The 26,116-nt window shown below is 38.5% G+C and overlaps 1 protein-coding gene across 2 annotated transcripts in view; it reads right to left on the bottom strand.

Moving 5' to 3' along the window:
- The window catches only part of LOC149570612 (nuclear pore complex protein NUP160-like), a 278,470-nt gene that overhangs the window by 103,148 nt on the left and 149,206 nt on the right, over nt 1-26,116 (bottom strand). For both annotated transcript variants that reach the window (XM_089823186.1, XM_089823185.1), the window contains exons 10-13: nt 19,214-19,396; nt 18,931-19,123; nt 18,100-18,680; nt 4,374-4,536 (exon numbers count right to left, since the gene is read on the bottom strand). In XM_089823186.1, the coding sequence (XP_089679312.1) occupies nt 4,374-4,536; nt 18,100-18,680; nt 18,931-19,123; nt 19,214-19,396 (1,120 nt within the window). The remainder of the gene's footprint in view (nt 1-4,373; nt 4,537-18,099; nt 18,681-18,930; nt 19,124-19,213; nt 19,397-26,116) is intronic.

Genomic DNA, 26,116 nt, shown 5'->3' with positions numbered 1-26,116 from the left:
TTTAATAGTCATTTTTCTTACAAAAATCTATCATTTCTAGAAATCTTCAAACAATTCGCTAGCCAAAATTTTGTTTTAAATCTTTGTTGGTTTTTTGAGACTTCGCTTGGGCTGGCTTCAAAGTTTTCTGGGTGTCTCAATTTTTATACTTTGAATGAGTATAAAATATGTGTGTTATACCAACAGCTCAAAAGAAGAAAAAACAATCTGACTTTGTAAATTTCTCTATCATCGCCTACATACACAGAGGCAAAAGGGATACCTAAGTCAGAAAACGCTACACAAACTGACCATCAAGTTCTCTTAGATTCTCCTTTAGGAAAGAATCCCATCAGTTGCAAGTGCGTATACAAAGTCAAATACAAAGCTGATGGTACTTTAGATGAGCACAAAGCTCATCTTGTTTCCAAAGGCTTCTCTCAGTGGAAGAAATTGATTATGAAATGACTTTTTCTACCATTGGTCAGACAAAAACGATTAGATTAGTCCTTGCTATGGCGATTCAATGTGACCGAAAGGTTAACCAAATAGACATAAAGAGTGTGTTCCTGAATAGTGAGTTACGAGAAGAAGTGTACATGATATAACCTCCAAGTTTCAAGGTTCTCGATAAAGAACACCAAGCACTCAGACTAGTAAAAACATTGTATGGCATCAAATAGGCTCCTCAGGATTGATAAATTAAAATTGATAAGTACTGCACAAATTAGTGTTTCCTATGGAGTCCTCCTAATGCACATTTGTATGTCAAAACTATTGGCAGTTATATCATCATTTTGGCTACATATGTCAAGTTTTTTGAACTAGAATATAAGAATGCAATAATCAAAAATACAATAACAAATAACACAATTATTGTCCCAGAAAAACCCTCCTCGCTGAGGGGAAAAACCCAGCCACCCCAAAAGTTGATTCTTTTATGGAATCTTTCAAAATAGATATGGTAAACTCTTGCTTATGGTTGAAGACTCTCACTAGTAAACCAATAAGACCTCTTCACCTTATTCACAGAACGATGATTTACAAAATAAACAAGGCATATAAGTATCGCACAAATACTTTGTTACTGAAGACGTTTTCAAAAATACATTGGTTATTAAATGAATTATCTACAAGCTCATGTCTAATAATACAAAATTCATTCTCCATACCTTACTCTTCTACAAGCAAAAAATATATATTAACCAACACTACCAATGAATATTCAATACATATATCACAGAGAGTAAACACTTACACAGAAATACAAAGAAAGAAACACGGCAAAACCACAAGATATGAAGGCACAAGAGACTTCAATGGTAGACTTTGTGACAAGTAAAGAAGTTGTAATAAATAGATAATCATCCCGTGTCAAGATACATGTGAACCATAAAAAGGAAGAATAATGAATGCCAAACGAACCATCAACTTCTTGTAACGCCAATCTATTTGAATGTACGGAGTGACTCTTCATGAGTCATCGCATGAGTCTCTTGAAATTCATCGAGTGATGAATCAAAAAATGTGTCATGTCCCCTTTTTAGTGACATGTTATTTTTCAGTGAATTTTCCTATCGTTGACTCTCATAGGCAGATGATTTTGGTGAGAGAGTCATTCTGATGATTATTTGGGAATTGGATGGTCTTATTTGCTCTTAGAGAGATGGTGTTCATCATATTTTTATTTTATGTGCTATGCGGGGTCAAAATATTATAATTTTGAGTTGAGTTGCACTTTTTATTTTATAAAGTTATTTTTTATATATGAGTGCATTACAAAGGGATTTCATAAGAATATTTTATGGATACTTCTAGAAGTTCTTAGTGGCTTCTTAGAAAAGTGAATAAATAGAGTGCTTGGCCTCTCATTTGGACATCCCAAGATTTGAGTTTACACGACTTTTCTCTTTGAGATATTTGTGGCGCCATCTTGATTTGCAGATTGTTATTTGATCATTAAGAACAGAGTCTCCTAAGGATTTACATAACTGAGGAGGTGAAATATCCTTTGAAGGGTTGCACTTTGGAAGTGGTATTCAGCTACTTCAAGTTGGGCTTATTTGGTATTTAAACATTTCCACCAGAGATTGATTTTCAGCTTGGACATACATTTTTGCTCATATCTCACTGTTGGCTAGGAGTTTGATTTTTATTTTGTAGGAGAATTTTCCTCGGAGCCTGGCCATTATTTCTATGCCATTTTCGGCACCTTTCAGCCCAGTATTTATTTTTGCCAGGTGTCGCACCAATTGGTACATGTACGGTTGTACCTGCAAGCTGTACGGTCAGCAAATCTGAGGGCAGGTTGGAGTTGCATTTTCATCATTTCGTCTCCAGCATCTGCTCAATCCAAGTTCTTTCATTTCAGTTTGTAGTTGCAAGAAATTCTCAGTTGCATTCAGCCAGTAAGGGTTTGTTTGTAATGGGCCATGTTGTAATGCTTTGAGTCGCGAATCGCATATTATATGTAAAAGAACATTTGGTTATCCTTGAATGAATATATTGGCACTATTTTACATCAGTTATCTGAGTAGATTTGTTGCACAACAATTTCCTTTATTCAGCATTTTACTTTCAGCAATGTATTAGTTTGCATGTAAAGTGTTTGACAAAATTTCACAGTTCAGTATTAGTGGTTCTTAGTGGCCTATTGGCAAGGGCCATTACAAAATGTGAGTCTTTTCAATAACCGTACAATGACATATCATACAACCATGTTGACTAAGTATAGTCATAACAACCTCCACATAGTATACACAAGTTTTCAAAACATACTTCAATAATAGACTCAGTTGAAGCATACACACATATAACTTGAGCGCCGAAAGTAGAAACCAAGCTTATTATCCACAGACAAGGATAATCAGCACATGTAGAAGATAAATTTTTAAAAACTTTTGAAGCTACATACTTGAACAATATATGCTAGTGATTTGATTATCACTGCAATTTTGAATCATTGATTTAGGTTGTCAAACAAAATCTTTGTCAATCTTTTGACAAAACTGACCTTGGACTTTTTCACTACTGCCTAGGTGTCATGGTTTAGCAATAGTCAGGTAACATCTTCATCTCTCAATTTAAGTATGCACGGGAGTATTGTAAGCCTTCATCTACACCTATGGAGTTTCGTCTAAAGTTATCACACAAATTTGGTTCTCATGGTGATAATTAATCTGCATTTAGAAAACTAGTGGGCAGTTTGATATATCTCACTGCTGCTACACCTGATCTTAGCTTTGCAATGATTTACATATCTCACTCCATGTCAACTCCCACTTCAGATCATTTTGTTACAGCAAAGCGCATCCTGCGCTATGTCAAGGGCACTCCTGCTTTTGTTATCCTCTATGGATGAACCAAAGATGCATGACTCATCATTTACACAAACTCAGATTGGGGAGGCTATGTTGATGACATAAAATCTACTTCCTAGAATATCTTCAGTTTGGGCAACAAGTATTAGTACTTGGATCGATAAGAAGTGGCAGGTCATATCAGTTTCCTCAACGGAAGTTGAATATCAAGGAACAGTCAACAAAAGTTGTGAGGCAGTTTGGCTTCGTAGGATGCTTTCCGACATCCATATGTCCCAAGTAGACCCTCCACCACTCTTTTGTGACAATCAAGTGATCCTCAAACTTGCCAAAAATCCAGTCTTCCATGAGCACACTAAGAAAACTGACATTCATTGTTATTTTATCTGTCGGTTGGTTGAAGATGGATCTGTGGATTTGCAGTTTGTTCCTACATCTGACCCGACTGTTGATATGCTCACCAAGTCCCTACTTCCAAAGAGGTTTGTCAGATTTAGGGGGCAGCTTGGTGTCATTGATAAGATGATTATTACGGGAGAGTGATAAATAATATCTTGTAACTTAATTTATTTCTGTTTTAATGGTCACTTCTAGGTATTGTAAACATATTGTATAATAGATTATTTCTATTATTTGTATGTTTCTTTTTAGAATAATCTTGTTTGTAAACTCGTTAAGACCAATTTGTTCTCTGTAAATGAATCATCCAATTATTTATCATCTCATGCAATAATGAGCATACCAAAATAAATTTATCCTGCTAGGTCAATGACCTCAATTGGTTAGTAAGAAATCAAACCTACAAATATTTAATGGTTATCCAAGAAACCTGATTTAATGTAGCTCTTATATATCTATGGAAATAAGGGGAAAAGGCCAATGTCACTACACTTAAGTAGGTCAGTTCATTAAGAGCCATTTGAATAGAAATCAAAGGTCAACTTTCTATTTAAAAGTGTTTTTGACACATAATACTTCAACAACAATAATCAATTAACAAATATCGCTATGGTAGAAAAAGAGAAGAAAACCATAAACATAAATCCTCCATATCCAGGGGGTCAAATTCAATACCAATATGTAGCGAAGAAAGCTGTAAGCTGAAGTCCTCAACAGATGGGGCTTCAGTTGATGTTGTGCTCATCCAATAAAGCAAGAATGACCGAGTTGCAACCTCGTGCACCCTTGGAATCAGCTGAAGCTCTATTCTTGATACATTGGAAAGTTCCATGTTCAACTGCATAAGAGGTTAAAAATCACAAACTGAAGCCAACTACAAACTTTTGTCATCCTGAGCCAACACAAAACTAACTTGAACCATACTACAATTTTTTTCTCAAATGAAACTTATAATTTCTACCTTAAGAGAGAATATACATAAATTTTCTACATTCTAAAGTGATCACTATTCATTTGAAAATTGGCAAAGCAACAGCACAAATACAAATCAATGTCACAAAAATGTATAGGCTAACAACACAACGCACAATATGGCAGGCTGGATATGATGATCTCCTCTATAAACAGAAATATTCCAATTGCTGGATAAACCAATCTTTACAATGCTTTCTACAAAGCATTGGATACACATTATGAGCACAAAGGATAAATAAAAGCAACTCAAGAAGTATTTTAGTGTAGCTAGAGATCTATCAGCATGAGAACAAATGGTTGCAGAACATAGGATCTTGAAGCCAACTACAAACTTTTGTCATCTAAAGAAAACAAAAAGCCTTCATATTGACTAACACCGTGAAACAAAAGTTCTCCACGAATGACAATGTTATCTACCTTTAAGAGAGAATATATATAAATGTGTATAAACACACATAAGTGCATGCAAGGTTTTAAACGTTCATAAGAGCAAACAACAACCCAAGATAAAACTATCCTACAGTATCAATGTAGATGATTTTCATATCCTTGTAAGTGTCAGCCGACTTGATCGTCGTCTGTGTTTTTGTACTTTGTGGCCGACAACATCGATAACCAGTTTATAGCGCACAGATTTTGGCCAGCGGGTAGATTAGGATTGTTTTGTAGCCGACCGACTCCTTCGGGAAGGTTCGGCGGAAAGTATTTATACCCCGTTTGGGATCATTGTAAATCATCTTATCACCAGTTATGTAATTTGTTGGCATATGCGAATAAAGGAGTACTGTTGAACAGCAGAACTCCTTATATTATTCGCATATGCCAGAACATTACATTATGCTTCATAAGATGTTTTACAATGATCCCAGACAGGGTATAAATACTTTTTGCTGAACCTTCCCGAAGGAGTCCGTCGGCTACAAAACAATCCTAATCTACCCGTCGGCCAAAATCTGTCTGCTATAAACTGGTTACTGACGACGTCGGCTACAAAGTACAAAATCACCGACGACGATCAAGTCGGCTGACAGTAAGCTGGACATTCTATGATCTGCCATTTTAAATGCACTAGCTGCAAAGCACAAAAATGGCATATTCTAGCTGCCCATACTTCTCTAGGGCGTATCCACCTTCTAATCTCAAACCTAAGGTGATGTGAGCTAGTTCTTAGCTACCCTATTAACATTTTCGCTTTCCATCTTATTTCTGCTCCTATATAATCTTCTTTCTCATGGTGAAATGTACAACTAAATAGTTTGACATGATATTCTCTTTTATGCCCAAGCTGTGTTTCAACTTCTATTATGGAATAAAGATAACTTTTTCGTCCCTCTTGTATCCTTGCTGTCCTGCAAGTCTCTCAGCTAAGTTTGTTGTTAAAATAAAAGCCACAATATTTATATTCATTTACCACTCGCAAGGAAATTCTTCAACAACAAATTTATTTGTTTCTTTTTTCTTCTCAAGTCAAAGACAATAAAATTAATTTTGCAATATTCACTTGCATCTCTACCTCTTGATGAAACAATTTGAGGGCTCTCAGGTGTTCTCCCAAATTATATGTTATAAAATAAGATCATCCACATATTGAAGCAACTTGATAACAAAGCTAGCCAAGTGAATGCACCAACACCAAATTTGTCTATCAATTCATATAATTTCTTAATGTATAGCCCAAAAAAAGGTAGGGCATAAAAGCATATTTTCTTCACCCTAATGTGGCCCCGAAAGATTCTATTAATATTCATTTTGAAATTGATATAATAACTTAAATCCACATCAATGTCAAAAAAATATATGTACTACAACCAAATATAAAAAATTAGGCGTACTACATATGATGATTTCCTCTATAAGCTGAAATGTTCCAATTGTACGAGAAACCAACTTCTAGAAGGTTTTCTAGAAAAGTATTATATAAAATGAGGTAAAAAATGCAATTCAAGAAGCATACTAATGTCATTAGAAATCAAAGGCAATGAGCTCAAATGTTGATAGAAAGTAGGATTTCAAAGAGACAACCAAGGCATGTTAAAATTCGACGTAGTCAAAATTTAAAAAGCAATCAAAATGAATACCGTCCATTGATTGCAAGCCCCTTGTTTACTGTTGAAAATATAACCACAACCATAAAATTTGTGATAATAAGATGTATTGGTATCTTCCTAAAACATAAAAGAATGATTTCTACACACATGCATGGTGTATCGTAAAAACCTGTATTTGGTTTTTGCGTAGGTTTTTTGATTTAGAACTTGTCATGCAATCCACAATTTAGAATTTCTGAAGGTATTTTTATTTTAAAGTGATCATGCAAATGATCTAAACACATGTATATGCACTTTGTAGCTAGTTCGTAGGGATCACTATCCATAAGTATTGAAATTTTGTAAGTATTTCAAAAAACATTTGCAAACAATCCAGGGTCTATCAAAAACCAATGAAGGATTTCACTACTGACTGTTTACATTATCAAATTACTGACTATTTAGATTTGCAAAATATAGAAATAATAGTTGCAGCGTCTCTTTCGTGACTCTGGCGAAGTGCCCCCAGAGGTTGCACACATGGCACTAGATCATCAATCATCCACTTCCGTCATCCTGTATCTAACTCCGCCCTTCATTGTTATTATTGTTATTATTATTACCACCCCTTTTGCACCAGCAATTGTTGCGATATCCTCCTGTTGCCCGGCTATAAAATTCTTTCAATTTTATAAGCCTTGGTTAACTTTTATTAAATTGTCCAATTTTAAGCTTTTAACTGGCCATTTTATCGCTGAATTTTTGTGAGTCTCCAAACTTCCATGTCCCCGGCTTGTTCCCATCTCCGTACAGCGCTTGAGATCATTGAAATCCAGCTTCTGAGCCTCAAGTTATAAAAGGTTAATGATCGCCGCCCAAACACGTATTTCTTAACCTTTAACTTCTCAATAGGTTAATGTTAACCACCAAAAACGTGTTTTTCTTAACCTTCAAGCGAAAGGTTAATGTTAACCACTAAAAATACGTTTTTCCTAACCTCTCCAATAGGTTAATGATAGCGATTAAAAACGCGTAATTCTTAACCTCCATGAGACGGTTATTAACCTGCTTGAAAATTTCCAATTATATAAACCATATGTAAATATGGATGTGAATCAAGGTATGCATTGAATTGTATATAAATCATTTGGCATAGTGCATATGCAAACATGGACGATGGTCTATGTTCTGAAGTAAATTAAGCGCAGAATGATAAAGTATGAGGAAAACGAGTCCCATGTTCATTCAGATCAATTCTCATACCATTGCCAAGCATAGGGTCTGTTCGAGAGAATCAATCGGCAATCTTAGTGACATCTTGTCAAGAGATAATCAAAACAAAAATGGAGTTCATTCAGCATTCCCTCACCTCCGAGCCTGATAATTCAGTTATAAGTCCGCAGTCAAAGGTTTTATAAGTTTGCAAAATTGGTATTTCTAATACCTTGGAGTTAACTGAATACATCTAAAGCCGTATGCAGTAGAAACTATGCTCGGAGTCAAAGAAACGCGAAATGAAGGAGCCGTGAGATCCAGGCTACAATATTGTTAAAATGCAATAACCGTGCGCCACCCCATTCAACGCACTATCAACTCATGATTCAACTTTGTTAGAGTTAGTCTGAATCTGCGGTTATTATAATGGGCAATCGGTGATATGATGCCAAGTTTTAGATGCCTTCTGCCCTCCTCCCAAGTCGAGCCGCACGACTTTCGGCAATTGATGACACTATAATGCGTCTTATCAATATCAAACCTCTCGATAGTTGATGGTTGAAGCCGCACGCAAATGAGGACGCGAATGATGCTAGGATGAGACAAAGGACAGTGCGGGGACTCCGGTGGAGATTGCAAACCCGAGATGAATGATAGCTAAGGGCCGGGTTACGGCTTTGGAGATGGTGAGCAAGCGAAGTGTTTGATACATTGCCTAATCCCACATGGTTTCGTGGACTTCGATGATTGCTGGATTTGCTCAGCCGGAACTTTGTATAAAGGCTCTCATCTGTTTTGCATAATGCTGCAGTGAGGAACATAAAAGATGCAAGCAACTCCCGAAATCGCCCCTGATTTGTTTGACGGAATGCCAAAAAAAAAAAGGTGGTGAACATAAACCGAACATACAAGGTGTTGGCAAAACGTTTGACAAAATACCCTTTCCTGACCTGCAGCTTTGGAAGTTCCACTCATTAAGTCACCCGAGTTCGAATCAGCATTCTTATTTTCTTTGTAACTCGGCATATTTGAGAGAAGGATTGAAAGTCAAACCATGAAGTACAAGTATCAGAGGCCGAATTATGCTCCTGTTTTAAGAAGTACGCTTCCAGATATTGGTGATACTATTTTAGGAAATGTTTGTCTTCAAGACTTCTGGTCATCTCTTGCGAATGAAGAAAAAACTCCATTAGCTAGAAAAATATTGGACAGTGGCTTGGCCCAAGCAGGCGGGCATCCCATTTCCGTACAATGCCCAGAGTTAGTGTTGGAATGCATGAAGGCTTATCATCCCAGCACTAGGGAAGTTCGTTCGCCAAACGATGAAACAATTGCCCGCTTGGACCCTGCATCTATTGCTATCATTTTTCGATTGCCCACTAGGATGCAATATGCCAATATCAATCTAAGAACTGCCAATGAATATTTTACTGCCAATCAAACTCAATGTTTAAATACTGTGGCAAGATCGTGGTTCTTCCAACCAAGAAGAGGCAAATCTCAATTAGGCAAATCCATTCACAGATCATCACTGAAAGAAGATGTGGCGAACATGGTAACCTTGTTGAGCAAGATCGTTGGTCTTCGGGATTCACACGAGTTTGAAGGTTGGATGTTTCTATTCATTAATATAGTCTGTGAACGAAAACAATACATTGATTGGGCTGAAATTATCAGTGACTCATTGCACAGACAGCTCATGGGACTTCGAGAAAATGACTACTTTTATATGACTTCATACCTTTTCTATGCCATTGCAAGTACCAAAAGTTGGCCAGGACTTAACCGGCAGGGCATTTATGATGACACGACCATCATTTATAATTATCTTCCTCAAATTCAGTATGATAATAGCCTACACCATTTCTGAAGAGTGAATGATGCATTCACCATGCTAACTGTAAGGGAAATTCAGGGGAACATTGGGCTCAGGATTTCACCAGAAGCAGCGATGAAAGTGCAAAAATATGGAAGTGTTTTTATACAATTTCCGAAGTTTACTTATATCCGGCTGGCTGCCTATGATGGATGTCCGTTGATGTTACCTAGATTTGTTGATGATAAACTAGTCTTAATTGAAATGTGCAGGCAAATTAATCAAATCAACAAACTTTGCAGGAACAGGAGGACAGATGAAATAACTTTTCCTATCGGCATCGGATATTATAGTTGTGACACTGCATCGGATGCCAGGAACATTGAAAGATCTATTGCCACAATAAATTTGCATCCTTACACGATGCGTTTCCCTTATGATAGTAAGGGCTATGCTGTGAACGAATTGAAGTTAAATCCCAGCCTCGGTAACTTTCCGGCTTTAGAAGACTTTTGGCAAGATTGTGAAAATGACTTCGAAGTCAGGAAGAGGGATTGGATGCGGCTTACAGTACGACAGGTAATAGACTTCAAGTTAGACATTGATGTAACAGGCATAGATGATGATGAGGCTTCTTTGGTTGATCCTTATTATTACGAGAAAATTGAATTACTAGGGCTCCCTCCTATTGATTGGTCAATTCCCGAATTGAAAAGCTTGAAAGAGAGGTCTTCCTATGTTCTTAAAAGGACAAGAGACTGGATCAGCAAAGTCAGAACCGAAAAAGCAACTAGTGAATCTCAAAATAAAGAGGGGAGAAATAATACAGGGGAATCGTCTCAGATGGCGATAGAGGCCACTTCTAGTGAGCAGATACAACAACTGGATATAGATGCTCAAGATCAAGATGAAGTTTTGAATCAGCCAGATAAGTTTACAGTCCAAAGGAAAAGGACAAAAATGAAAGGTAGAAGGAATGAAAAAGACCAAAAAAGCCCTCAAATTGCTGAATCACATGTTCCAATTACATCCCCTCGTGATGTAGCAACTCCTCGTTTGAGCCTTCATCCTCCTGATTTGCCCATAATAGACATTACACAGTTAGATGACCCGTTATCTAATTCGGAAGACTTAATGATGGTTGCTGAAAATGTAACAGGTGCCGAACAAGTTTCAAAGGTTACACATTCATGGTTCCAAGATAGTCTTCAGAAGAGGAAGAAAGTTGTTCAAATGGTTCCACCTCCATTTAATATGGTCTCTAGCATTCTTCAGAAGCCTCCTAAGGCGAAAAAGACCAAAGTGATGTCCAGGTTAGCTATTGATAAAACTTCAGGCAATTTGTGTGTGGAATTAGCCAAGCCTATAGTTGAAAAGAATGTTGATGAAGCATCTGAATCAGATTTTATTCTAGAAAACGTTGACCTTGGTCCTTCTAATGCGGAAAGAGAGTTTCAAAATTTTGAATTGATTGCTGCTCAGATGTTGCAAAGAGCAAAGAAAGAGAGAAGAGCCAAAGAGCAACTCAAAGATCAACTTCAGATGATGGTAGCTTATGTTAATTCAATCAGCAATCCTTCTAATACCCAAGTCATGGCCACCCCGTCGGTTCTAACAGGTCTTGATGGTATTTTAGATCATACTGTTGTTCAAAGAATCGGGCAACAAAAGTCATATAGTATGATGATCGAAGCTTGGATAAACAGGATGATAAAAGATGCTTCAAAACTTATAACTGGAGTAAAAGAGATATGTGGGAAAGCCATCACGCAGATACAGGAAATTTCTAAAGAGCTGGAAAACAGCAAAGAACATAAATCCAACTGGCAAAAAGTAGCTGATGAATTAAAGGAAATGGCCAAGTTGGATACGAGCACCCTACTCCTAGAGAAAATTATTGCTGATCCAAGTGACAACCAAATACGTATCTGGAGTAAAAGTGTTGGTTGGAAGATGATAAACATCAACAAAGGGATCATTGAGTTCGAAAAGTTAATAACTTCTTTGGAGCAACTGAAAGCAAAAAGTACAGATGAATTAATCTCTACTATCACAGGTGGGGTGCCAGTAAGTGATCTTCAGCATGTTGATTGTCAGTTTCTCCTTGATTCCTTCAGCGTTCAGATTCATTCAGAAATAGAGAACTGTGTATCAGATGCTGAAACTATGATGAAGCTTAGCCTGGTTGCAGTCACGCTGGGAGATTGTAACATTTCAGCCTATCGGCAGGAGTCAGAAGAAATCCAAGATAGATACCTCACAGCCAAACTCAAGATGGAAAACGTGTTCATTCCGAACTATGAATCAATGATACTCATCCGAGATGCTTACACGGCTTTCCGAGACAGATCAATTGTGTCCTGATAGATAGGGCTAATAGCTAGAAGAATTAGTGATTGTATATGCAAACGTTTTTAGGAATTCTAGCTAAAGTTTTGTTTTTACAAGTTTCCTTGTATAGGTTAATTTTCTTAAGGTTAATTAACCTTCCAAAATTTCGTATTTCGGAGGTGGTTATTAACCTCAGAGAGGTAGTTATTAACCTCTATGTCTATATAAGGACACCTTTTGGCTTTGTAAAGGGACTTTTTGGTTGGAAAAATAAGGGAACACTATGCTGAAATTTTGATCTAGGGATAAATTTTGGAAAGTATGTACACTTTTTATCTCTGAATTGAAAAATCTCTATTGTTTTTTTTCTTGGTGCAAGGAAATGAAATGAGATCTACTTTGGGTTTCTTATTTTAAAATCCAAATTGTTATACGTTGTAGTGGACATTCTCATGGTGCTATGCGAATGTTTACAGATGATAATGAATGTGCTTAATAATACAGGTTGCTTTCAAGCGTAGTTCTTGGGTATCTCTGTTATCGATCTTGTTAATCTCCGAAGGCTGTGAGGGCGTGTGGTGCATTCACCTTCCACAACTTTCTCTTAAATTTTGAAGTTTTAGATTCTTTAATTGAAAAACCTTTTAAAAATTATATCTTACGAGGGAGCTGCCCCTCCAAACGCAGAGGAAGGCCGGATATCAAGGGCCTATCCAACTGTTGTGAACGATTTGCCACATACACTCCATTGGGCAAATTCTTCTGTGACAAATCTGTTTACCAACAGATTTTTGGCGACTCTACTGGGGAGACTGAACAGAAAGATTGACAGTCGCCTACGATGAAGTACAATGGTGCTTCCACATGAGAACGTTTTTCCTGTTCTCCAACCGAACCTTGGCTTTCAAGACACCTAGGAAGATATCATCTCAGACTTGAACACTCTTGCCTGGAGGTGTAGACGAAGTGTACAAGAATATCATCAAGTTAATCGAGTTCTTGAAGAAGAAGAAGAGTTCGGAGAAATCTTGCGAAGAGCCCCTATTGGTCAGGACGTTATAGTTATTGAAAGAATAGTGGTCATTCCAAGAAGAAACAGACAGAATCTTGGTCATATTCAAGGGCAAATAAATAATAACAACTAAGCTGGCTGATAAACCATACACTCGGGTTGATAGACAAAAGGGTTTGGTAGACGAAGATTTTGAAGCCCTTCAAAAGTTAGATTTTAAGCCAATTACTCCTAAGAAGAAGAAAAAGGTCAAGTCTGTTAGTAGGTCTTCTTCTCCAACTAAGGCTACTGTTTCTCCTACAGCCTTTCAAGCTTTGCTTTTGCCAGGTACTATTGTACCTTCAGCTATAAATTTACAACCCTTGAATATCATTCTTCCGACCATGGCACATCAAGCACCGCAGCCACCAGTCCCATGGGGAGCTGCTATTGGCCCTCTAAATTTAGGAAACCAACTACATGACATGCCCGTTGGTTCTCGAAAAATTCTTCCCAAGTTTTTTGGTGACGGAAAAGTCACTACTGATCAGCATATAAGTGCATTCTTTACAGCAAGCGGTGTTCTTGCAATCCAATATGAAGATGTTTCTGTCCGTCTTTTTGTTGAAACACTTACCGAAGCCGCAGCTAAACAGTTTGGACAGCTACCAGCTGGATCAATTACCTCTTGGGTAACTTTGATTCAGGCTTTTGAGAGGAGATTTAAAACTGCTGAAGATGAACATTTGCTCCTTTCCCAGTTGACTTCAATGAAGAAGGAAATTCATGAACCCATGCGAGAATTCATTGCTCGTTTTAATCAGACGGTGAATCAAATTCCTGTTAACAAAAGACCCACTGAAGAAAATCAAATGACTTTCTTCATCAGTGCTCAACCTTCTGATGTAAGTTTTCAAATATGAAGGACAAGACCCGTTAATCTAGCGGTTGCGCAAACCTTGGCTATCGAGGTGGAAGATGACTTGCTTAGTTCAGGAAAATGGAGTCGTGATCTACAAAAGGGAAAAGGTCAACAAGCCCCTGTCACTACCACTGATCCTTTATATCAGAAATTGGCTAATGATCTATTATAGCTCAAAAAGCAGTTGCCCTCTAATCCTCCACCTTTGTATCAAGATATTCCAAGGAGGAATTATCTGCCATATCAACAAAATAGACAAACTAAGTGGCTACCCCAATCGACACCAAGATTAGCAATCGAACATCCCTCATCATCTGGTAAACAAGCTGCTATGTGTGATTTTCACCTAACAACAGATCATGATGGCGCAAACTGTCCTGAGATGGCTAGATTCATGCAAATGCATTTGACTGCGGAGAAGATAGAAGAATATGTGGCTCCTGAAGATGTGACAGAACCCGCTGTTGGAACCTCTTCCATAAATTTCCTGGAGTATGAATCTGATGATGACCAAACTGAAGATATCAACAATCATTCTTGCAATGCGACTACACCAAGTTGGAGACAGAGATTGGAAGAAAAATGGAGTAAACAAGCAAAAGAAAAAGCCTCTGATGAGACTGCTAAGAGGATTCTGTCTCGTAAGCATACTCCAGAAGAGCCTTCTCAAGCGAAGGAGACAGATAAGGGTAAAACACCTCCCGCCATGGAAGACTCTTTTGATTTTATTGATCATTGCAAGAAGACCAAAGTACAAATTTCTCAATTGGATTACCTAAAAGCCAACCCTCATCAATTAGAAAGGTTGATCCAATGTGTTGGCAAAGAGAAACGTTCACCTGAAATCACTATCAACCACGAATCAGGAGTTTCTCTAGAAGTGGAAGATAATTTGGAAGGGCCCATGACTGAGAAAGAATCTTTTGTTGTGGCGTCTTTGTCAGACAAACCTGAGCCTTTCTATGTTTCTCTTTATATAGCTGGATGCAAGTTAAGTAATTGTATCATTGATTCTGGTGCATCTGATAATGTCATGCCTTCAAAGGTAGCACATGTCTTGGGTCTCTCTCTGAATAAACCTTCTGGAAAAGTGTATTCTATGGAGGCAAAACAAGTCCCGCTAGTTGGCCAGTTGAAAGATGCTCAAGTAGCACTTGCAGCACATCCTGAAAAGAAGTTAAAACTGAACATCCTAGTTGCTGATATTCCTGCCAGTTATGGGATGCTTTTGAGCAGAAGTTTTTGCAAAGATCTTGGTGGTGAAATCAAAATGGACATGTCTCATGCCCTTATCCCTATTGGAAATAAGAAGGTTAAGCTTGATCCTGAACCCAAAGCTAAATATACAGTGTTGAAATCAGATGATCCCAGAGCTGAAATATTATATGTTGATACTGGGCATGGAACGTACATGATAACGTCCAATGAAGGAGATGTAACTGAACCTCTCATGCAATGGAGTTTGACGGAAGCTCTTCTTCTTCCGGTTCAGGTGCTGGGATAGTGTTGATATCACCACGAGGAGAGAAATTTCCAAAAGCTTACAAGTTGGCTTTTGAGACCACCAATAATACCGCGGAATATGAAGCTCTCCTACTTGGTCTCGAGTATGCAAGAGGAAACGGGATCAAACAACTCAAGGTGTCAGGAGATGCAGAATTAGTTGTCAATCAGGTACGTAGGCAATATCAAGCAAAGAATTCGAAATTGAAGGCATATAGGAATAGAGTGTGGGATGAGATCGAGCATTTCGATGCTTTTTCCTTATTTGCTATTCCTCGTGAACAAAATTCTAAGGCAGATTGTCTTGCAGTCTCTGCGTCTCTACTTATCCCTCATCCTGAGTTCAACAGAGATGTTTATACAGTAGAGATGATTCATAGACCCAGTGTGCCTGATAATGATCGACACTGGCAAGTTTTTGATGATGATGGGCAAATAATTGCATTTCTCGAGGGGAGGCCTCCATTTTCGGACCTAAAATTTGAAGGATCGCGCAATCATAATGGAAAAGAAGAAGACGATCCTGAGGTTATTCAATTGGAAGGTAATGTTATCCCGAGAGGATTAGTCACCCTAGAGAGTCTCTTCTAGCAATTCCTCGATACTCCTCGTTCTGCTAGGTGAATGCACTCCCTCCGTTTATGCTCCTTCACCCCCTCGGTGTTTGTCAGTAATCTGTTGAAGCTTGTGTCTGCACTCCACCTGTGGCGCTAAAATTAAAACATCTTGTGTTGTGCGTATTTCATCCTTATCTTTTATCTTATTCCTATCCTTGTTAAGAAAATTCGGCATTAATCTTCATAACACTTCCTTCGTTCCAAGTTCGATTGGCAACGGGGCCAAATGTTTACCGTACAGGGTAAAAGGATACTTATCGCATGTAGTATAGTAAGATATAATACAGAACAGGTACTTTATTCATACACACAATATGCATTTCAATGCTTACAATATGATTATGCTCATTACAATGATTCTGCTAATGTTCTGAATTCCCTTCTAGACGGTGTACGATACTTTCCCGAAGGGGTGACTCAACCGTCACACATCCTTTCGGATACTATTCTACCCGTCGGCTACAATACAGAATTTACCGACATATCTTTTGTCAAATAGTCTGAATATTTTCTCACAAATACATTAAAAAATATTCTAATTATTTCTAGATTTTACACGTCGGGTGAAGCTTCCTCAACTCTGATCAAAAGGCCTCCTATCTGCTCAAAGACTCTTCAGAATTCTGCCTTGAAAGGTCTGATAAATCTGGTAATCAGTACCTCACTATTTGGCTCAAATCTGTTATGTAAGTCTTCTCACGTTCTCTATATAAGTCTTCTCAAAATCTGTAACCAAATTGATGAGATGCATGCCTTTTATGATTGCTTCAAAATTCTGAATAAAACCCGCTCTGCAACCAGCATAATGTCTTCTGTAAATTCGTAATGAATTCTTCAAAAGTATTTGCACATTTGGATACCTTAAGTCCAGTACCCTCCATTCCATACGGCATCAAACACAACTTAACATGTGCAATAATGGACATCTCTGTCCAACCATTGAACTGACTGGATGTTTATTTCATTTCCTATCATAATATTGGTTACTTCTATCAGCACTTATTTGCAAAGAGTTGGAGTATTTTTCTCATTCCATGATTGGATCTTATAGTTTCCCAATTATCATTTCCTTTTCACAAGAGACTTTCCAACATAATTTCACACACAGAGATAAAATTTGGGGCTCCATCAGTAACAAGCTACTATATTTCTCCTATTTCCATTTCTATATCCAATCTGTCATTTCATCACTTGTATTGTTTGTAATTTATAAATCCTTTCTACTATCATCATTGCATTTTGTAAACAAAGCCTTTTGAATAACCAAGGGAATCTAATGTACCAAATTAACTATTAATAGAAAACTTGCATAATATGAATAGAATTACAAATAACAAAGATGACAAAGCAATTAGGTGCAACTATACTCCTGTTGTAGACTCTACTGTCTTCAGTATCTATGAAGTACAATGCTATTCAAATGGAATCTTCTCAGAAAAGAAGGTGCAAAGGAAGCTTCTAGATGAAGGAAGATGATAACATAATAAAGAATTTCATATGACTAGAAAACATTTCATATAGCACAGTAGTGCATTCAAGTATATTTGGGCTAGCCCGTGTAGCCATTTCCCCTTATTATAGGGACATATTGCTATCTAGATAACCTTTGAATTTATGCATATTTATTTTCTGCTATCTATTCATTTTAGGTACATTGTTTGATTCATATTAAATACACCTCCTTATGAATGTGTGTCTAGTCTTTCTAACACAAATATTTCAGCAAATCTTAAAACACACACTTGAGTAGAGAAAAGGATCCTTGGGTATCCAACTACATAGGTGAAGCATATAACAATAGAGAAAATATAAGGGCTAAACTTATGTAAAATATGAAAAGCATTTGACTTTATAACCACGAGTTATCCTTCCGATAAAGAATTTGGATATTTTTCCCTTCAGCCATTTCATACCACTCTGCTCAGCAAGATATTAAGAAGCTAAATGATACTTTAACAAGCAGGAAACACACAAAAGAGTCTTTTCACAATGTACAAAGCTCACCTGTCCTTTAATTTTTACCACATAACTAAGAAGAAGAAGCAAATCACGTGCAGTCTCAAATTGAATTTCTGTGACCTGAGAAACTGTCTGCATTAGCAATGTAGTATTTACACTGTATAATATGCCCCTTGCTGCAGATCTTTTGTCATAGGAAAACTTTTCAGGAACGATGCTACTCAAGAACTTTTCAATTACATTCAAAACTCTATCCCAGCCACCTGCTTTATCTCTTAATGCCTGTAGACAAAACATCATACTTAGAGAAAATTTTCTCTGATGGCTGTGATACTTATTTTCCTTCTCACGTGCAAAGTCCAGACCAAGATGTGACCTATGTTGTTTCAAGACCGAAAACTCATATCCAACATCTAAAATCTTCAGGAAGCGAGAAATGAGATACTGGAATGTAACACTTGATGGCTTTATCAAAGCTTCATAAAAAACAGCAAGAGCAGCTTTCCCTAGATATCTTGATATGTTGCCAGTGCACTTCAATATCCCATCAAGTATCTCATCATCATTTGTATTATGCTTCCAGTTTGAAGGAAGTGCAGAAATTTTCCCGTCAACCATAGGCATTCCTGCGAAAAGCAAGGAATTTCATCAATACAAAGACTCTAGAGTTAACCATTACAGACAGCTGTCAATAAAATAAAAAATAGAAACCCCAAATATTTAATTTCATTTTTACATCTTTAGAATTCAATAAATGAACAAAAGCACGTAATACGTAAAACTAAGTTAATTGAATCACCTATTAAAACTACATTAATTCAAACAAACAGAGAGAAAACAAATGAACCACTTTGACATGGCAGCTTTTCAGCTCACCATGTACTATCTGCTCAATATCGCACAGACTACGATTCAAAGAAAGAGAGTGCCTTCTTATCACTCCAATGCTTCCAGTTGAGGAGTCAAAAAGCAAGCCATATGGCACATTGTTATGATACCAAGATTGCATGTAAATATTGCAAAAACTTTTCCATTCATATGACAAAGAGATCTGATTATCCGCAATTCCCTGAAAAAGCCACATTTTAATGTATGTAAATTAGTGTATGCCAAACAACAACAATCGCTTCAGAAAGCAAACAATCACTCACCACCTTACCTCACATTCTATGACAGACAGAATCTCCTTGCGCAAACCATCTAATGTAAGTGAACGAAAGTCGGAATCGCTTAAATGCTTCTTACGAGTCCCCAAAACTTCCTGAAGTGGACGACGTTGTCGAACACCAGATTGCATTAGTCTACGGAGAAAAATGGCTGACACGGAAGGAGGGACTTCATTCTGCAAGATCAACAAAGTTACAAGTAAAAAGCAATTAAATCAAAAAATATAAAATTATGGTATTGAGTACTTCATATAGGTACCAAAATCAATATGCTTCAGACAATTTATGTTCACATCAGTAAACATATAATTAATTATTTACAAAGATTGCCAACCATGCATAAACCATTAAGTCTTTTGACACGAAAAGGAAAAAATATTCACAAAACTATCACTGGAGACACAAACTCCAAAAATAGACACTGCCAGTTTCAATAACTACCAAAATGCAGAAGCAGACAATTAAAATCAATATTTTACTGTTCATATGTCAATCTTGCAACAATAAGCATTACATTTATCTTTTCCTGTAATAGTAGTGGAGACCCTAGAAGCAAAATAGACGAATATAACATTCAGTCACAACCATAGTTACACTGCCCTGGGGGACGGGAGGAGGGCGGAATGGGGGGACAAGTTTTCGGGACGGGGGGACATAGTGGCCTTAATTTGGGGACGGTTTGGGGACAGCAGGGGAACAGTGGTGGGGGACCAGGAGGGGGTTGTGTATACTATACATTTGGTACTTTAAATGCTACTTATGAAAAGATGTATTGCAATATAAGATATAAAGATATAAAAGAATAAATAGTTGAACATGGCATTGAATTAGAACATAGAACATTGAACATAAATAGTCAAATCAGCAAATAGTCAACACTGAGACGTCCCCCATCCTTGGTGGAGGTGGCAGAATTTGGTGGCGCCGTTGGGGATGAGGGAACGGAGTCCCCAAGTCCCAAATGCATCCAAGTCTTTGGGACATGGGGCAAAAAGAGAGGGGATGCATCCCTATGTTATTATGGTCACAACCAAAGTAACGAGAATTGGAATCGGCAAGGCCGAATCTAATCACAAATCAGCCATGAATCGGAATTGAATTGGCCATGAATCGGCAAATTTAAAAAACCATTGACTTTTAGAGATTTTAACAATTTAAAACTTATTTCATGCACCCTTTATTGAATATAACTTAAACACATTATAACATCATCCAATAGAAGCTAACATATATAAACAAGGAACAGAAATGAATAATACAATTTACCCTTGTGGGGTAACAAAGACTAATTGCATATAGAAAGTAAAGTACTCAACATAGAATGTAAAAAGAGATAACAATACTATATTCATTCATTTGTCACCATAAACAAATGTACTCCATACCAGCATGTCTCAATTAAGGAAATGATGCATACATATAGTGTCCAAGGGGTTACGAGGCAAACCGTCGCGATTGTGTAACTCCCTTAGATATGCCAACCGTCTAACTACACAATAACCCGACAACATCATCCCCTACAAAAGAAAAGTTTTTTCCTAGCGACTCACAAATGACAAAATAGGAGACAACTATCTAAATACATCATCCCCTACAAAAGAAAAGTTTTTTCCTAGCGACTCACAAATGACAAAATAGGAGACAACTATCTAAATACATCAAGAAAAATAGAAACTAAGGGGGAGGTTGCATCCCTAGAGTGTTCAGCAATCGACACAACTCGTATACTTGATCCGTGCGGATGCGCAAATCCTTTTGTCTCCTTGTGTTGACCTCCACAACATCCTTCAGTAAAAGTGTTGCCTCCATGGCCTGTGCTTCCTTCTATGCACAGGCTGTGTTAGCCTCTGCTAGCCCTTTTTCAACTTATTCCTTGTCCTGTAAGAGCGTCGCTCGCTCGACCGCCCAAGCTGCTTGTTGGCTAGCCAAGTGAGTGGCTAGTTCCTCTCGAGCCTTTCCCTCCACCTCTCTAGACCTCTCAGCTACAACCACCTCCGCATGTCGTTGAGCATAATAGGCATCTTTATACACCACTACTAACTCATGCGCAAGCCTCTCTATGGTGCTGGTGATTGGTCCTAATTCAAGTTCTCCAGCCTAGTTTGCCAACATCTCTAGCATTTCTACTGTTGGCCACCCTCTTGCCCCAAAGCAAGAGCGAAACCATTTGGGGCACGTTTTCCGTATGTAGCCTTGGATCAGTTGCAACTCCCTTGTTCTAGTCAAGGCATTATGCCAAGGTACCTAACCTCTTTCCAACACATTCTCCAAAGCCCTAATGTATGTCGTGGATCTCTCTTCGTCTGACCCATAGGAGAACCTCTCCTCATCCTCCTGCCCAACCTACTAGTCTATATCTATCCCCATGCCTCTTGTGTAAGCCATTGCCACCTCCAGTGCAGCCCCCACATCTTCTGGCGCATCCTTCGAAAGTAGAATTCTCTTCTCCTATGGTGTTGTTGGTGTTCTAGCCAAAATCTCTTCTCGTCGTAGGATTGGATGGAGCGACCGACGTTTGCAGGAGTGAGTCAAAACTATTGTTGCAAGAACATATTGACCCTATCCATCACCTGGACCTCCTCAATCTCTGGCTGTGCCGACTATGCCATGCTCACTGGTTCAATCAATAAGGTAGAAGCAATGGTGACGAAAGCCTCCATGCCAATTACCTCTAATCTGACCTAAGGCTCTAGTGTTCTGCTCTCATATGCATCTATCTCCTGGTGTATCTCCATCGCACCTTCTGCTAGAACTACGTCCACTACATCTGGGCTAGTCTGATATGGGGCAACCTCCGCTATCTGACACTCGGCATCATCTTTGGAAGGACTACTTCCTTCTCCCTGGTCACCTACTCAATTACCATTGTTATGGTCTCAGTCATCGTCGAGGTTGGTGTCATAACAATAGGTGGTCTCCTTTGGCCAAATGGTGATATCGAAGGAGTGGAAGTGGTGGGTACCAATTGTGCCAATGTGGGTAACAGAGGGGGTGTGAAGACTGACCTAGGTGGAGATGTTGCATTGGTCACCTCATCCTCATCCCCTACCTCAGAGCTGTCACTCTCCAAAGCAGTCCCATCACTCTTCGTAGTATCTTCTCGAGTACAATCAGTGTCACAAATGCTCAATTTGTGCATCACTCGCCTCTAGCCATCCATTGTGACACATTTCTGCTAGTAACATTTCCATGGCACACATGTCAACTGGACAATATATCCACGGGATAGTATGTCCGCAGAGGACAAGAATCTAATTGCACTCAGGGAATGCATGGAAAGATGTAGACGAGCACAACTAGCACTAAACCCGAGGAAATGCAGATTTTTGATACCTCAAAGAAAATTGTTGGGACACATCTTGTGCAAGGCAGGATTAAAAACAAACCTGGACAAGGTCCGAGTGATTTTGGAAATGCCACCTTCGACAGATGTGATCGAAGTAAAATCATTCTTAGGACACAAGGTATTATCAGAGGTTTATTAAAAACTTTGCCAAACTATCTTACCCACTCGACAAGCTAACCTGCAAAGGAGAACCCTACAAATGGGAATCGGAGCAAGATGAAGCCTTTCAAGGATTGAAAACGCAACTGGCCACAACACCTATCCTAGTTTACCCAAACTGGGACAAAGAGCTCCATGTACATGTTGACGGGTAAAACTATGCAATCAAAGCAACGTTGACACAGACAGGAGATCATGGATTGGACCACCCGATGTACTTTGCAAGTAGACTATTGTCTAAGGCAGAAAAGAATTATAGCACGATGGAGAAAGAGACTCTCAGAATGGTGTTCGTCGTACAGAAGTTTAGACACTACTTACTGGCGACTCCATTCGTGTTCTACATAGACCATTAGGCCTTGCTATATCTCGTAAACAAAACCGATCATTCAAGGACAGATAAGCAGATGGCTACTCTTTCAGGAATTTACATTTAAAATTGTGGTACGGCCCAGGAAAAGCCATGTGAGTGCAGATCATCTAACCAGGATCAAATCGAGAGAACCTCCGAAGGGAGTCAATGATGACTTTCACAACACACAACTATTTCAAATCATCGTACTACCATCCCAATATGCGAGTATCGGGGAATATCTTTCAACGGGGCAATTTCCAAGGGAAATGTTGCCAAGCGAGAGGAGGGAAACTAGTACTCCAAAGTCAAACAGTCCAATTGATCAATGGGTTTCTATACAAGATGGGACCCGACCAAATTTTAAGAGGATGTGTTCTGGCAGAAGAAATACCAAAAGTATTGAAAGAAGCACACGAAGGGCCCAGACAACATATGGGGCTAAACACAACTGCACGTAAGATACTTCTCGCAGGATTGTGGTGGCCAACCATGCACAACGACACCAGGGAGTGGGTCATTGCATGTGACATGCCAGATAGCTAGGAAGCCACTAAAGAGGGATTTTATGCCTCTAAACCCCTCACATGCGCAAGAACTATTTGAACAGTGGGTGCTAAACTTTGTCAGGCCACTTTAGGTAAGAAAACCCCAAAGATGTAGACACATTATAGTAGCAATCGAGAAATTTACAAAGTGGGTCGAAGCGCAAGCCCTAGTAGACAACTCTGCATTGAGCATGGCGAGATTTATCTATGACCAAATCATTACGAGGTACAAGATTCCAATACAGTTAACAAGTGACCATGGGGGACATTTTGTCAACCTTGTCATCTAGCTACTCACCACAGAGTTCAAAATCTACCATTCCCTATCGAGCTCGTAGTACCCAAGAGAAAACGGGTAGGCATAGTCTACAAATAAAATTTTCGTTACAGTAATTTACAAGTCTTGTGTAGTGGAAGGTGAGGATTGGGAAGAAAAGTTACTGTTAGTGTTATGGGCATACCGTAAATCTTACAAAGTTACCGCAGGACACACTCTGTTGCAGCTAATGTATGGTCGAGAGGTCGTGGTGCCAACAGAGTTCATGGTACCGAATTTTACGAATAGCGATTGAAAATAAACTAGAAGACATGGAATGTCTCAGGGAAAGGTTGTATAAGTTGAATAAACTCAACGAATGACAACTACAAGCACAATGGGCCACCAAAGTTTCACAATGTAGACGCAAGGTGTGGCACAACAAGCACTTAAAACTAAACTAGTTCCAACCAGGTCAACTAGTATTAAAGTACAACGAGCATAATGAAATCAAACTTGGTAAATTTAAGGTGAAGTGGGTCAGACCATTAAAGATTCGTGAAGTGGGTGATAACGAAGCAATAAACCTATGCACGTTGGACGGAAAGGAGGTGACTGATGCAGTAAACAGGTCAAAATTAAAACTCTATCATGAAAGGAATGAAGGCCGGGGAAATAATGAGGCCCCAACGAGCAATTCAAATAGAATATAAATAATTAATAAATAAATATAAATAATAAATAAAATATAGAGATAAGTATAATACTACTAAATAAATAAATAATGAAACAAAATTATGTGAAGTTATATGCTATATTGTTAGACAAATGAGAGGATGATTCTGAGAGAGAGTACCGTATGGATATATCAAGAGAAGCTCATAGTCAAAACAATACCATCCAATCGTGGGGATGGCTATAGAGATGTAGCGTACGGACAAGGGCAGATGCAAAAGAAGAAACAAAAAGGTATGGCCAGCATAGACATTGTACGGCTATAAAGGAAAACCATAAAAGATATTGTACAGTCTTAGCAGAGGAGAAGAGGTGCAACCCTACGACCTTGGCAGGAGAGAAGCAGTGCGGATAAGGCTACCAGGAGGCACCGTACAGTTAGGGAAAACACCACGGAGACACCGTGTGGCCAAAAGTAAACACCACAAAATATTTGCTATACCCTGTACGACCATACAGTCGAATAAGGAAAAAGACAAAGAGCATCAGTGTACGACTGTACGGCAAGAAACCAGGCACGAAGATTTGGAGGAAAGACCGTACAACCAAACTACACTGTACAGCCAGATAAAACCTAACTAATCTATCCAAGACAACACCGTACAGAGCTATTGAAGAGTTTGTTAGTTAAGACTATACGGCTACAATGCAAGACTGTACGAATTGCAATTAAGATCGTGTGGCTATAAATCAAGACCATACAGTCATACAGTATGACCATACCAAGCGAGTAGAAGGAGAAATACAGTCATACGGCCACACAGAACTGAAATGCACGCGTCATATATTGTATGATCCCAAAGGAAAACAAAATGTGAGACCTCTCGACAAGACAATTGTACGACTGCCATACAAACACGAGGAAGTTGAGAAGTTGGAGCAAGTGAAAGAAAACCTAACCATTTTTGTTTACACACAAAAAGACAAGAGGAGACAATTATGCAATCAGTCGAAAAGAGAGCTTGGAAGAAGTTAGACGAAGATTCAGTAACCAACACAAACATGAACATAATTGTGAAGACTTTGCCCTCAGGTGTTCATGTTGTAGGAGGCACAAGCACAAGAAGAAATAAAATGGGCAAATCGGTAACACAGCCAGTGGTTGCACCCACTCACCTCACACCACAAAATATCTCTTTCAAAGGCTTGAATGGTGCATGTAGGAAATAGTGGCAGGATACACCCAAGAACCATCTGCTGAAGAATAGCATCTGGAGGGAGCAAGTGGAATGGGCAATACAAATGCCAGTGTTTTGCATTTGGGATTATGAAGACTTTCTGCCCACGATGATAGAGACATATGATCGGTTCTCTCGAGCCAATTCGTCTACTTATCTTGCGCATGTCCTAGCAATCTCATTTAGGGCATCGGATTTCACACGAGTATTTGGAATACATGGCCATGTGCAGGGGGGGAAGAAAATTGATATCAAGTCAAAGAAGTTAATTCGTGAGGTGAAGGCACAGCTGATACAGCTTGTATGTGCTGACCTGTCGCAA

Source organism: Cupressus sempervirens, chromosome 3 (genome assembly GCF_028749045.1).
Source record: "Cupressus sempervirens isolate cs-2001-9-10 chromosome 3, ASM2874904v1, whole genome shotgun sequence".
NCBI lineage: Eukaryota > Viridiplantae > Streptophyta > Pinopsida > Cupressales > Cupressaceae > Cupressus > Cupressus sempervirens.
The sequence above is the reverse complement of the archived record's forward strand: the minus strand, read 5'-3'. Positions and strand labels throughout refer to the sequence as shown.